Source organism: Elephas maximus, chromosome 22, assembly GCF_024166365.1.
Source record: "Elephas maximus indicus isolate mEleMax1 chromosome 22, mEleMax1 primary haplotype, whole genome shotgun sequence".
NCBI lineage: Eukaryota > Metazoa > Chordata > Mammalia > Proboscidea > Elephantidae > Elephas > Elephas maximus.
This window is the reverse complement of record NC_064840.1, coordinates 11,364,670-11,378,839: the sequence shown is the minus strand read 5'-3', so window position 1 is coordinate 11,378,839 and position 14,170 is coordinate 11,364,670. Positions and strand designations below refer to the sequence as shown.

The following is a 14,170-nucleotide window of genomic DNA, read 5'->3' as shown; positions in this document are numbered from 1 at the left end:
CATCCCATCGTCCCTGTTTTCCTTTCATTAACTACTTCCTCCTGGCCAGATAGTGCTTCTGATGTTTCTGGTCTAAGAGGCACCCTCCTTTGCCCCAGGCCAGGTGAAGCTGAGAAAGTACTAATATTCTTCAGTATTGTCCAGACATTTCCTGAGTGCCTTTTATAAGCCAGGAACTGTGCTTCAAGGCTGTGCAGATGGGTAGGCTCATCTATACAGGCTTTGCCCTGGGGAGCTTCAGGGCCTGGTCTGGGAGACAAACATAGGAAGAAAAATGCCAAATCTGGCTCTTGCCACTTAGAACATCCTGCAAGTTTCCTCTCCACCCGCCTCCCAATCTCCAGGGAAGGAAATCACCCCCTATTCAGGGCTGGCCCACCCCAAGGTGCCCAGGGGGGTTATGGTGGTGGCGGGAGGAGGCACCCAGAGCTGGCAAAGTGTTAAGTAGGCAGACACTCTGTCATTGTGTCACTTTTGGGCCCAAACACATTTAGTAGCTCTACATGCTCCACTCAACCAGGTCCAAACTCCACCATGGGTATTCCGGGCTCTCCATAAAATGGTTCTGCCTGTTTCTGAACCCCGGCCATGGTAATAGCAGCTACATCCACTGGGGGCTCACCCTGGAGGCACTGTGCTAATTGTCTGAGGTATACCGTCTTGTGTAAACCTCAGAACTACCCGAGTATTATTAGTATTTTCATTATACAGGTGGGCAAAGTGAAGCTGCCCGTTAGATGGCACGTGTACCCCCAGCATGCCCCATGCCTACCAGAACTCACGCGGCCAGTTCCCCGCTCTTAACTACAAGGAAGAAGTATAGCCAGCATGCTCCTTAGAAGCAAGGATGGCAAGACTACATCTCATGTACTTTGAACATGTTATCAGGAGGGACCAGTCCCTGGAGAAGGACGTCATCTTGGTAAAGTAGAAGGTCAGCGAAAAAGAGGAAGATCCTCAATGAGCTGGAATGACGTAGGGGCTGGAAAAATGGGCTCAAACATACCTACTATCGTAGGGATGGCACAGGACCAGGAAACGTCTTGTTCTGTTATACGCAGGGACGCTATGAGTCAGAACCGACTCCACAGCATCTAACAACAACAACTTCAAGGTCACGTTCTCTGAACCAGGTTCTCCTGAATGGTTTGGGGAGAGGAAGAGCTGCCTGTTTTTGCAATTAGATAAGTACCTCCAACAAAGTGCAGATCAGGCAAAGGGTCCCTGATGCAAATGGCACCCATGGCCCCATTTTAGCTATCCAGGCTGGTCTCCATGTGTGCTCACCTGCCATTGGGAACCACTGACCTCAGAGGGGTCGCCTACCCCAACAATCCCACCCAGCTTCTGAGTCAGCTCTCAAAGCCCAACCCAAGGCATCCTATCCTCTTTGGCCCTTCCTTTCCCATTCTCAAATCTTTGCTCCTATGAATTTCCATTTTCAGCCCAAATTTTCCTGTTTCCACTACCACTATGTACAATTTAAGCAGATGCCTGTCCAGGGAACAAGCTGGGGAAGGGCACACATTAAGGAGGAAGCCTTCGTTTTCGCTGGATCGGTGACACCGTGGCTCTTTTTTATCATCTGATCCTCACTTGCCCATGCTGTCTGGCTTCTCTGTGATGATCAGATACAGCGTTTACCATGCAACACCAACTGTTTGGCTATTTTTACAACACAGAAGGGAGCTCCAGGTATGGAATCCCAACTGAGAATAACATGCCTTCTAAGACATCTTTAAAAAAAAAAAAGGGTAAAGATAGAAAGCCAAGTTCATTTTGGAAGAGAAAATACAGGCTTAAATTCTACCTCTTGCACAAAGCTTTACTTCATGGCGTTGTACAGCGCCAGGGGTAAGTTTCAACCTCTCAGGTCCTCAGTTTCATCTTCTGTAAGACGAGGACACTGAAAACACCTTCTTTCAGGTCTGCTAGGAGGACTGAATGAATCAACACAAGCTGAGTGTGCCGGACACTCCCTGGCACATAGTAGGGGCTTGATACCTGTGGCACAAAGTAGGGGCTTGATACCTGTGAGCCATTATTATTATTGTGTGCAATTTCACTCAAAAGAAGCCCTGGTGGTACAATGGCTAAACACTTGGCTGCTAACCAAAAGGTTGGCAGTTCAAACCCACTCAGTGGCGCCAAGGGAAAAAAAACCTTGTGATCTGCTCCCATAAGATTACAGCCTTAGAAACCCTATGGGGCAGTTCTACTACATCACCCAGGGTCGCTATGAGTTGCAATCAACTTGGCGGTACACAACAATAAAAACAACAACTTCACTCAGCTTGGAATAATGGGGGCTCAGGGTTGGCATCTGGAAATGTTTAAATTAGGGAACACAGCAAAGGAGTAAGAAAGGGCTCCCTGAGCATGAAGGTGGGATGGGGTGGTCTCGGGGCCGATGTCTCCTACAGGCTCTGTCCCTTGGTGCTTCCTCTGAAGGAGACAGGTTTCTTTCCTGGGCCGTGGTGCTGAAATGGCTCCGGGGAGGACACCTCAACCAGAGGCCACCAGAGACACGCTACTATAAGCCATCAAAGCCCTCCCATGTTTCCTCACCGACTTGGAGGCTGTTCTGGCTCATGAATCCCTCTCAGAGCAAATGTGAACTTAGACCTCCCTACCGCAAGCCGTGAAGAGCGGTGCAGCAGGCACTCCAGCCCTCACCCAGCTGCCGCTGCTGCCATTTAGACACAGCAGCGTTCTGTGGGCAAAGAGGAGAACGGCATTTCATGGCAGGGGGCCCAAGGCAACAGATAGGATCCCCCCGTGAAGACATAGAGGGTTGAGGAAGGGAAAGGCTTTGAGTCTCCATCACTAGGCTCAAACCCAGCATGCCGGGTGCTTGCTCATTTTAATTGGCGCCACCGCCGGTCTGGTGACACCCAGCATTCTGCCTGGGCGAGGCCCTAAAAAAGCCAGAGGAGTGACTACGGTAGAGCCAAATGCCTGCGCGCCCAGGGAGCCTGTGAAAATCTAATTGCTGTTTGGTCTCCAGCTGCCATGCTGCCTCTGCTCCCCAGCTGGGCGGTGGCCTCCAACTGGGCCAGGAGCGAGGCAGAAGAAGGTTTGGATCATGGCTGGAATGGGGATACCGACTTGTGGCGGATGTTCCAAAGAAGTAGCCCAATCTCCAGCCATGATAACAACACCCACAACGGGCCGGGCACTTACTGTGTGCCGAGCACAATGTGCCTCACACACGATCACCCTGAATCCCCCACGGCCCCACTCTACAGATGAGGAGGCTAAGGCCTGGGGAAGCCAAGCTCTGTGTTCAGGGAGCACGGAAAGCCTCGGGGCTTGACACCAGAGCCCTCACACTTACCCACTCCTCCACCTGGGACATCACAAGTGACAAAAGCTATGCAAGTCCCTTGGGCACTCTTAGGCAAGTATGCTGGGGCACTTGGTCAGAGAAAGAGCCACAGGCCCAGATTTTTGTGATGGAGAGTCCACCTTGGGGTTAGAGTCCCTCTCCCTCTCCCAGCTCACCTTAGCCACGTCTGCCCCAATGCCAACAGTGTGGGCCCATCCTGACAGAGCCTGGTGCCAATCAGCCCTGGCTGCACGAGGCTCTGGGAAGGGGGCCAGGGCTCCACATGTTGGTCCCCTGCAACGGGGCAGTGACCTCCACATTGTTAGACATAGCACTAGGTAACTCCCAATGGCATGCTAGGTGTCAGGGGGTCCTCTGCTCTGTTACTTTCTTGGGCCTTATCCCTGCTTGGCCTGTCACCTGGAAACCGTGGGCAACTCAGCTCCAAAAGAGCCCATGAGGCCAGGAAGTACCCCACTCAAACCTTGACCACTCCCCTGACCCATTCTTTCTCACCCAGAAAGGGCATGTGGTGGAGGCTCATCTTATGCAGCAGCTGGGCAACGAGAAGGCAAACACTGAGCATGACCAAAACTACCTTGGAAAATCCCTGTGTTGCCCAAAATGTTCTGACTCCCTGAACATGGTGGTCCAGCCCACTACCCGGTGCAAAATGTGGACCATGGGCTGTATCTAAACTGCACCACCGAAGCCAGCCCTGCTGATTGTTTTCAAGGTTATTCCTCAGGTCTGAGCTTTAAATACCTCTGCTCCTACCTGCCTCCTTTATCAGCCTGACACTGTTCTGCCAGTGAGTCATTCATTAGCATGTCAGCAGCCACTTTTATGGCCCAAAGATGTTTGAGTCTTGGATAAAATCCATCCTTGCCCATAAAAAAAAAAAATAGCTTGCCCATCCCCACCCTATAGATTCTTGCAGGGACATGGTTCTAGCAAGGTCAAGGCTGCAAAAGACCTTCCTAAAGTGTTAAAAAGCAAAGATGGCAACTTGAAGACTAAGGTGCCCCTGACCCAAGCCATGGTATCTTCAATCATCTCCTATGCACGCGAAAGCTAGACAATGAATAAGGAAGACCGAAGAATTGATGCCTTTGAATCATGGTATTGGGGAAGAATATTGAATATACCATGGACTACCAGAACGAACAAATCTGTCTTGGAAGAAGTACGGCCAGAATGCTCCTTAGAAGCAAGGATGGCAAGACTACGTCTCACATACTTTGGACATGTTATCAGGAGTGTTCCATCTCTGGTGAAGGACATCATGCTTGGTAAAATAGAGGGTCAGTGAATAAGAGGAAGGCCCTTAAAGAGATGGATTGACATAGTGGCTGCAACAATGGGCTCAAGCATAACACTGATTGTGAGGATGGCGCAGGACCAGGAAGTGTTTAGTTCTGTTGTACACAGGGTCTCTATGAGTTGGAACTGACTCCATGGCACCTAACAATAATAACAAGGTCATGGCCATACCACAGGTCATCTCTAGTACAGGGTAAATGTCAGGCCTTGCAGCCAGGTTCCTGGGTACCTGCATCTGAGGGAAGGGCAAGAGGATGTAGGTGGAGAGCCAGAAGAAGGATTCTGCAGTGGCTGCTGGGTCCAGGGCTGAGGTCCAGGCTTGTTCAACACAACACTCACGCACTTAGAAAGCTCGCTCAGTTCTCAGTGGCTAATACCCATATCACTGCCAACTCTGCTAAAGGCCTCTGTCTGCATTCTGCCAACTCCTTACTACCTCAAGGGTTTACATCCACCACAGACTGGTGGCGAGGATGGCAGCCTCCAGGACAATCAGCTGGGCTAGGAGAAATGGGACTCAAAGCACCGGTTAGGAGAAGAGGTAGGAGGGGATGCCACCCACCTCTGATGAGGGCCCTCAGCCAACCACTCCCATGAGCTCCAAGCCTCAGAAACCCAACTAGGTTTGTTTTGCCCTCACATGTTGAGTACATACATATCGTAGGCATTGAGCTAGGTGACACAAAGATGAATAAGGTCTTTCTGGTGCCTGTGGAACTTAGGGCCTAGTAGGGGATTCAGACGGTTAAACAAGTAATCACCAACACAGTCAGCTACTTGTAATAATAGAAGCCGTATTAAGACACCAAAGCAGAAGAGGGCAGTGAGTAATTAACTGTCAGGAAGGGGAGGTTCAGTGAGGCTTCAAAGAAGAGATGGCATTATCAGAAGGGTTTTCAACCAGTCTGTTCCGGTTCGAGCCCCTGCAGAGAATTTGCATTTCCACCCCAAATATACTGAATCAGAACCCACATTTTAACAAGATCCTCAGGTGATTCTTATATATAATAAACTTTGAGAACCACTGCTCTATTAATGGTTCTCAGAACTGGTCCCTAACCAACAGCATTAGCATCGCCAGGGAACTTGTTAGAGATGCAAATTCTCAGCAGGGGTTCAAAGGAGAATGAACCAGTTCGAAGCCCTGGTGTCTTATCTAGTGCTGCTATAACAGAAATACCACATGCGGATGGCTTTAACAAAGAGAAATTTATACTCTCATAGTCTCGGAGGCTAGAAGTCTGAATTCAGGGTGCCAGCTCCAGGGGAAGGCTTTTTCTCTGTCACCCTGGGGAAGGTACTTGTTATCAATCTTCCCCTGGACTAGGAGCTTCTCAACGTAGGGATCCCGGGTCCAAACGACCCACTATTTTCCTGGCTCTTCTTTCTTGATAGCATGAGGTCCCCATGTCTCTCTGCTCACTTCTCTCTTTTATATCTCAAAAGAGATTGGCTTAAAACACAACCTAATCTTGTAGATTAATTCCTGCCCCATTAACAAGTGTTGCTAATATCACCTCATTAACATCATAGAGGTAGGATTTATAACACAGGAAAATCACATCAGATGACAAAATGGTAGACAATCACACAATGCTGAGAATCATGACCTAGCCAAGCTGACAGATATTTTGCAGAGGAGGAGGACACAATTCAATTCATGACACCTAGTTTTCAAGACCCAGCTGAAGCTCCTGAGCAAATAAGAGGCTGGGCAAGGCATTCTAGGCAGAGTTACCAGCAAGACAGAGCGGTTTAAGAATGCATGGGGTATTCACAGGACTATCAGTAATCTGATGCTACAGGCTGAGGCAGGAGATGGGACCAGTCAAGCAAGAAGCTGCTAGAATACATAAGGCCTCATATGTCAGCCAAAAGTAGTCCTGGTTGTGCAGTGGTTAAAGTGCTCGGCAGCTAATCAAAAGGCTAGTGGTTTGAACCCACCAGCCACTCTGTGGGAGAAAGATGTGGCAGTCTTCTTCCGTAAAGATTATAGCCTTGGAAACCCTACGGGCCAGGTCTACTCAGTCCTACAGGGTCGCTATGAGTTGGAATCAACTCAGTGACAATGGGTTTGGCTTTATGCCAGCTAAAGAGCTTGGCTTGTATCCTGTAGGGGATGGGAAGGTCTTCAGGGGCTTCAATCAGGGGGAAGTTCCAGGTCGGATTTGTGTTTTACACGAACTGCCAGATGGCAGGGATGGTGGGGAGGGGTGCCATGGGTAGAAGGTCAATTCCAAAATCCAAGCATGAAATAACAATGGCCTGAAATTTTTTTCTGTGGAGAGGCCCGACCATTTTTCCCAGCCAGGCTTGGTGGAGCAAACACACAAGTTCTTAGACGTTTTAGCAAACGACCCAGGAAGAGGGTAAGAGAGGAAACGGAGGCACCAATGCACAGAGCAGAAAGCACAATTTCCCTGGGTACTGTCAGTATATATTTCTTTTTCTTAAGAAACAAGCTGAAATAAGCCACTGACTTTTCCAGTCTAAGAGCAGCTTCATTTGGGGCCTATCCAAGGTCAGGTCTATTTCCTACTCATCAAGGTCCAGCATCAGTTCAAAAACTTGATCTTGACACAGAACTGGGCTGCTTTTTCCACTTTTACCTACAAGAGAGTTGGACGGCCTATCATCAGCACTGATACTTTGGAAAGACTTAAAAGTGGCACCCACATCCAAGATGCATCAATTGGTCTCAACCCCCCTAGAGCAAAGGAGAATGAAGAAACCAAAGACACAAGGCAATTACAAGCCCAAAAGACAGAAAGGGCCACATGAACCAGAGACTACATCATCCTGAGACCAGAAGAACTAGATGGTGCCCGGCTGCAACCGATGACTGACCTGACAGGGAATGCAACAGAGAACCCCTAAGGGAGCAGGAGAGCAGTCGGATGCAGACCCCAAATTCTCAATAAGACCAGCCTTAATGGTCTGACTGAGACTAGAAGGACCCCGGTGGTCATGGCCCCCAGACCTTCTGTTGGCCCAGGACAGGAACCATTCCCGAAGCCAACTCTTCAGACATGGATTGGACCAGACAATGGGTTGGAGAGGGATGCTGGTGAGGAGTGAGCTTCCTGGATCAGGTGGACACTTGAGACTATGTTGGCATCTCCTGCCTGGAGGGGAGATGAGAGGGTGAAGGGGGTTGGAAGCTGGCGAGGTGGACACGAAAAGAGAGAGTGGAGGGAGATAGCAGGCTGTCTCATTAGGTGGAGAGTAATTGGGAGTGTGTGGCAAGGTGTATATGGGTTTTTGTGTGAGAGACTGACTTGATTTGTAAACTTTCACTTAAAGCACAATAGAAATTATAAAAAAAAAAAAAAAGTGGCACCCACCAGAACAACCAAGATTCCACTTTAGAATCTTGTTGTTGTTAGGTGCGACAGAGTCGGTTCAAACTCATAGCGAACCTACGTACAACAGAACAAAACACTGCCTGGTCCTGCGCCATCTTCACAACCGTTGTTATGCTTAGGCCCGTTGTTGCAGCCACTTTGTCAATCCATCCCATTGATGGTCTTCCTCTCTTTCATGGGCCCTCTACTTTATCAAGGATGATGTCTTTCTCCAGGGACTGGTCCCTCCTGATAACATCTCCAAAATACATGAGATGAAATCTCACCATCCTCACTTCTAAGGAACATTCTGACCATACTTCTTCCAGGGCAGGTTTGTTCATTCTTCTGGCAGTCCATGGTATACTCAATATTCTTCACCAACACCATAATTCAAAGGCATCAATTCTTCTTCGGTCTTCCTTATTCATTGTCCAGCTTTTGCACGCATATGAAAATCTTGGGCCTGGCTATTTCCAGACTTGATCTACACCCTTAGTACTTCAACGCTTTCTCTTTCTGTCCTGTCCCTTGTTTTGACTGGGGAGTAATGGCCTCCCTCCCTGGGGGTAGCCTCCTCTGAAGTGAAGTCTGTATCATATTTATACAGAGAGAAGAAAGATCAAATAGATGTTACTGCTTACTAGTTGTGTGATCTTGGACAAGTTACTTAACGTCCCTGAGACAGTTTCTTCCTCTGTAAAATGTGGATACCAATAATTTTACAGTAACTCTGTAACAAGATGTTGTTGTTGTGGTTAGGTCCATCAAGTTGATTCCAACTCATAGTGACCCCATGTGACAGAGTAGAACTGCCCCATAGGGTTTCCTAGGCTGTATTATTTATGGAAGCAGATTGCCAGGTTTTTTTCCTGAAGAGCCACTGGGTGGGTTCAAAGTGCCAACTTTTTGGTTAGCAGTCGAGTGTTTAACTGTTGTGCCACCAGGTCTCCTTATACAATGAGGTAATATATGTAAATATAACATGGAAATAACTGCTAAGGGCCAACATTCATATTTATTATGGGCCTATGAAGACATGGAGGAAGAAGAAGGGAAGGATCTTCAGAGTCAGACAGTCCAGGGTCCAAGTCACTACTCAAATACTTGTTGGCTTTGTGATCTTGGGCAAGTTACTTAACCTCTCTGGTCCATAATTTTCTCCTCTGTAAAACAGGGATAATACTGCCTACCTTGCAAGGGGAACTTAGTGAGATAACAGATAAGAAAGAACCTAACAATTAGCTTGACAACTCCAAGGCATTTAAGAAAACCAAAAAAACCAAACCCATCACCACTGAGTCAATTAAATCACAGCAATCCTTTAAGATAGACTAGAACTGCCCGCTGGGTTTCCGAGGCTGCAATCTTTATGGAAGTAGACTGCCACTTCTTTCTCCTGCAGAGCACTGGTGGGTTCAAACCACCGACCCTTTGGTTGGCAGCCGAGTGCTTAACCACTGCACCACCAGGGTTCCTTGGCATTTAAGAAGTGTTGCTAAAATCAGAGTCACTGCTTTCTCAGCCCTGAGTGGCACTTAGGGAAATACCTAGTTTATATTCTAGCCCTCCTGCACCACAACCAACCAGCACCAGCTCTGCACCTTAGATGGGATGAACATGCAGAAACAAGGAGAGGCCAGTCTGCAGGGAGCCAGGCCTCCTTGTGCACTCTCACCCCCAAGGAACACTGCTCGCCTTCATTACTTCCAAGGGAGGCTGCTGAGCGCCCTATAACCCACTGTGCTCTCTCCAGACAAAGGAGACCAGGGAGCCAGGCTCGTCCTTCCATGGGCCCAAGTATCCACACTCGCAAACTGGAGAAGAGCAATACCCCTCTGTCCTGGCCGAGGACGAATGGCAGACAGGGGGAACATCCACTTGCCAAGGAGACCCCAAAGCTCTGGTCTCTGATGACTTAGGACCCTCCCTAAAAGGCAGGTTATTTGAAGCCTCTCCTGAGCCCGAAGCCTGAGCAAACGAAGCAAATGGCTTTGGGACAAAAACCAGAAACGTTCTTAAGGCCTCCCATTCTGCCAGAAACACAATTAAAATTTAAAAAATTAAAAGCTCATGACCTCTCTTGGGTTCACTTTGTGCTAGGCTTTGGCTTAAAGGAAGACAAAGCAGAACCCAAAACCCTCAAATCAATGGCTCACTTGAGTGTGTCAACAACATCCACAACAAATGCCAGCTCCCTCCCACCCTGTCCTGGGCAGTGCAGGGGCTGAGCTCGAGCAGAGGGAAGCAGTCAGCTCCACTTTCCTGCCAACAGTTTCAGACTGGGACAGGCTGAGTCTGGTGTGGAAATCTGTTTCTTTTTTTAACAGGGAACGGGGCCGGGAAGCTAGCCAAGAAGCAGGTTAGACTGAGGCCCTAGCTAGACATCCACGGTCAAAGCCAAGGTATCTCTCAGGTGCAAGGGATGCAGGTGGCTGAGGGAGACAAGGGTCCCAGGAGGGCAAGGGAGCCCCCAAAAGCATCATGAAGCTGGGTGTGTAGAATGGGAAACGCCAGGGTCTCCCGGGAGTCATTTCAGTGGCACGACTTGGGGGGTCCGATGTGGGTGTGAGGCAACAGGTATACATCTCCCCATAGACCACAAAGCCCACCATCTCTCAGCCCCCAGCCCATCCCACTGACTTACTTTTGCTAGGCAGTTCCTCTTGGGCCAGTCCATTGGAGGGAGCCAGGGGAGTGCTGCTGCCCTCATCCAAGGTCAGAATCAGAGGCACGTCATCATCTAAGCTCACAGCCATGGTGTCCTCTCCTACAGTCCTCAGGATGCGATGGCCAGGGCCTTAAGTAGTCTCGGGTTTGATGTCCCTTTCAAAGCCACTGCCCCCGGGGTGCTTCTCAGAAACTCCTCCATTAGCGGCATCTTCTAGGGTTTAGGGGGACAGAAAAAGGAAGCGAATCATTCATACACAACCGTCACTGAGGGGCATGTTCTGGGAATAGATGGTGGTTTTGGTTACACAACCTTGTGTCTATATTAAAAACCGCTGAATTGTAGACTTTGAAATGGTGATTTTCATGGTATGTGAATCGTATCTCACAAACCTGGAAAGAACATATACTGAAAAGTTAAGAGTAATTAAATTTGGAGAGTGAGATTACGGCTAATATGTTCCACCACCCTCCCTAGACATTTGTGTGTGTCTTATAAAGATTTAAAGATTCGGAAAAAAATATATAACCATTAAAATAATATTGGTTAATACGCTTTTTTTGAGCACTTACTATGTACCGGGCACTCTTCTAGCCCCATAAGAAAACCAAAAAAACCAAACCCAGTGCCATCGAGTCGATTTGACTCATAGCGACCCTACAGGACAGAGTAGAACTGCCCCACAGAGTTTCCAAGGGGTGCCTGGCGGATTTGAACTGCCGACCCTTTGGTTAGCAGCTGTAGCACTTAACCACTACTCCACCAGGGTTTCCCCATGAGATAGGTAGGATTACTATCCCTCTATGACAGAGGGGCACAGAGAGGTTAGGTAACTTGCCCCAACACCCACAGGTAGAAAGCCAAGCTTGGAACAACACAGTCTGATTCCAGAGCTGTGCTCCCAGCCACCACACCACGATTCCTCTAAGTAGCAGCCTTGATATTTAGGGAGTACCTAGCTTCATTGACCTTAGCACGCCAGGTTATCTGTCGCTATTAGGTGCTGTTGAGTCGATTTTGACACCCCATGTGACAGAATCGAACTGCCCCATAGGGCTTCCTAGGCTGTAATCTTTATAGGAGCAGTCTGCCGTATCTTTCTCCCACGGTGCTGCCTGGGTAGGTTCGAACTGCCAACCTTTTGGTTAGCAGCCAAGTGCTTAACTGCTGTGCTATCAGACCTCCTTTCCATTTCCGCTTAGGAGGACCAAAAGAAAAGCAAAGACTCAGCAGATCTGACTGTGGACCTTTGAACTTCAAAACAGCAGTAGGTTCCGCCCTCCAGCTGTTACCTTCTGGGCTCAATCAACTTTGCCTCCAAGCTGATGCACTGAAATGGCAACCAGGCAACTTAGTTCTTTCACAAAAATCATCAAAATGACTCTAGGCAGACCCTAGTGCATCAACAGGGAACCGCAGAGCTTCTTAAAACAAGGCAGCAAAAGTAAACACCATTCTACTTACTGCAAGCTTGTAAGTCTGCCTGGCTAACTTCCTGTGAGATTTTTTTTTTTAAGTTTCCTCCCAATCTGGGGATTTATTTTGCTTTTGAATCTCAGTAGTGAGGAGGTAGAAAAAGAGGAAATCTCACATACGACACCATTATGCTGTCTTGGGAATTCTGTGCGGTTTATCTTGTTTTAACTTTTTACCATTGATACTTTCAAACACACATAAAAGTAGTGAGAATATGTAAATGAACTTCCTTGCATTCATCACCCGCTTCAACAACTACCAACATTTTGCCATTCTCTCCTGTGTTTATTTTGATGAGAGACTCTATCAACCTTCTCCACACATCAAGAAGTGGTTTCCTAATTTTATCGTTACCATAACGGCTACTGGTTTTGTCGGTTTGTTTAACTGTTTAATACATGACTGCTTGCTTGCAGTGTCTTAGCTCAGTGGGTTTTCCCACGAAAGGGAGATTTGACAATGTCTGCAGCCATTTTTGATTGTCACAACTGGCTGGAGGGAGGCAGGCAGGGTTGTTACTGGCATGTAGTGGGTAGAGGCCAGGGATAGTGTTAAGCATCCTACAGTGTACAGGATAGCCCTCCACAACAAAGAATAATCAGGCCCAAAGTGTCAATGGTGTCTGTTGAGAAACCCTACCTTAGCTAATATCCCTGTTTCATAGATAAAGGAACTGAGGCTTAGAGAGCTTAACTGAAGTTGCCTTTTGTAAGTAAACAACAGGGAAGTGGTCCATACCAAAATAACCCATTCCTGTCCAGTGGATTCCGACTCATAAGGACCCTATAGAGAAGTGGTAGAGTCCAGATTTCAACCCAGGTAGTCTGAATTCAGAGACTTTCCCCGTTTAATTATTACCCTATACCTCTTCCCAGAACAGTGCCCCATAACATTCAAAACCATGGTTTTAGAGAAGGAAAAGTTGGGCCCAGAGAGGGGAAGGGACCTACCCAAGGTCACACGGTGCCCAGGCAGAGCTACAGAGCAGACTCCTGAGTCCTAGCCCAGTGCTCCTTCCAGTGGGCTTTGCTTCTCGCTCTATAGAACACCGAGGGCCGGGGGGAGTCATCCCAGGGAAAGGGGATCAGCAGCTGTCCCGTTACCCGCTGGGGCTGCCTGACCCAGGCATGAGCCCGGTGTAGGGCTGCCTGAGGGTGCCAGGGAGAGAGCTGGAGGGGGAGGAGGAAAGGCTGAGGAGCGCCGGCTTCACGTGCTCCCAGCTCTGGGCCCCAAGTGGGGGCCGACCCAGGGGGCCAGGGGCGAGAAAAGGGGGTGCAAAGCGCCGGCCTGGGCTGGAGGAAGAGAAGCACGTTGGTGATTTTCCTGCGCCCCCCCCTCAGGACCCGTCCTGCCCGCCCGCACACCCCGATGCCCAGACGCAACCTCATACTCAGCGCCTTCTGACCTCTGCCCCCTGGCCTCTCCCCCAGGCCAAGTCCTCGCGCTCCCCAGATTCTTACACGCGCCGCCCCAGCAACCCGGACCACGCGCAGGGGTCCGCACAAAACAGCACAGCCCGCCGGTGCCGCCGCCCAAGCTCCGAGCTCGGAGCTGTTGCAGCCGCCTCCGCCGCCACTTCAGTCGCCGCCACTCCAGCCGCTGCCACCACGGCAGCTGCGCCAGCGCTCCCATCCACCGCCTACAGTGTCCTCAACACTGCTGGCCCCGCCCCATTTCTCCGCTGCCGCAGTCTATTGGCTTCTTGGGTTGCCATGCTGAACTATGATTGACCAAATCTCATGTCCTTCTTCAGTCTTCGCCCACTGCCTGAGCTAAACTCTCTGCCCCCGCCTTGGAAGGGGCGGGACGAAGAAGTCCCGCCCCTTTCCCCGCCCACTCTCCCCGCCTCACCCGTTTGGCCCAACCCAGAGGGAGCCCCGGCTCTCTCAATTGGTGGAGAGTCAGGGATAGATTACTCCTGAGTGGTCAGACTCCCAGGAGGCGGGATAAGCTGGGCGGGAAAAGGAGTTGAATGGTGAAAAGGAAAGTCAGTCAGACCCCGAGTCCCGCCTCCTGAGATTGGCGGGT

At 49.4% G+C, this 14,170-nt stretch overlaps 1 protein-coding gene across 5 annotated transcripts in view; it reads right to left on the bottom strand.

Annotated features, from left to right (window-relative positions):
- TPCN1 (two pore segment channel 1) overlaps positions 1-13,785 on the bottom strand; it is a 65,506-nt gene extending 51,721 nt beyond the window's left edge. For 2 of the 5 annotated variants that reach the window (XM_049865516.1, XM_049865522.1), the window contains exons 1-2: positions 13,603-13,785; positions 10,643-10,879 (exon numbers count right to left, since the gene is read on the bottom strand). In XM_049865516.1, the coding sequence (XP_049721473.1) occupies positions 10,643-10,754 (112 nt within the window). In that variant the 5' untranslated portion in view covers positions 10,755-10,879; positions 13,603-13,785. Of the gene's footprint in view, positions 1-10,642; positions 10,880-13,092; positions 13,483-13,547 lie in introns of those variants that run through there. The other 3 variants (XM_049865517.1, XM_049865515.1, XM_049865518.1) reach the window with 3 other exon arrangements.
- Between the last annotated feature and the right edge of the window lie 385 nt (positions 13,786-14,170).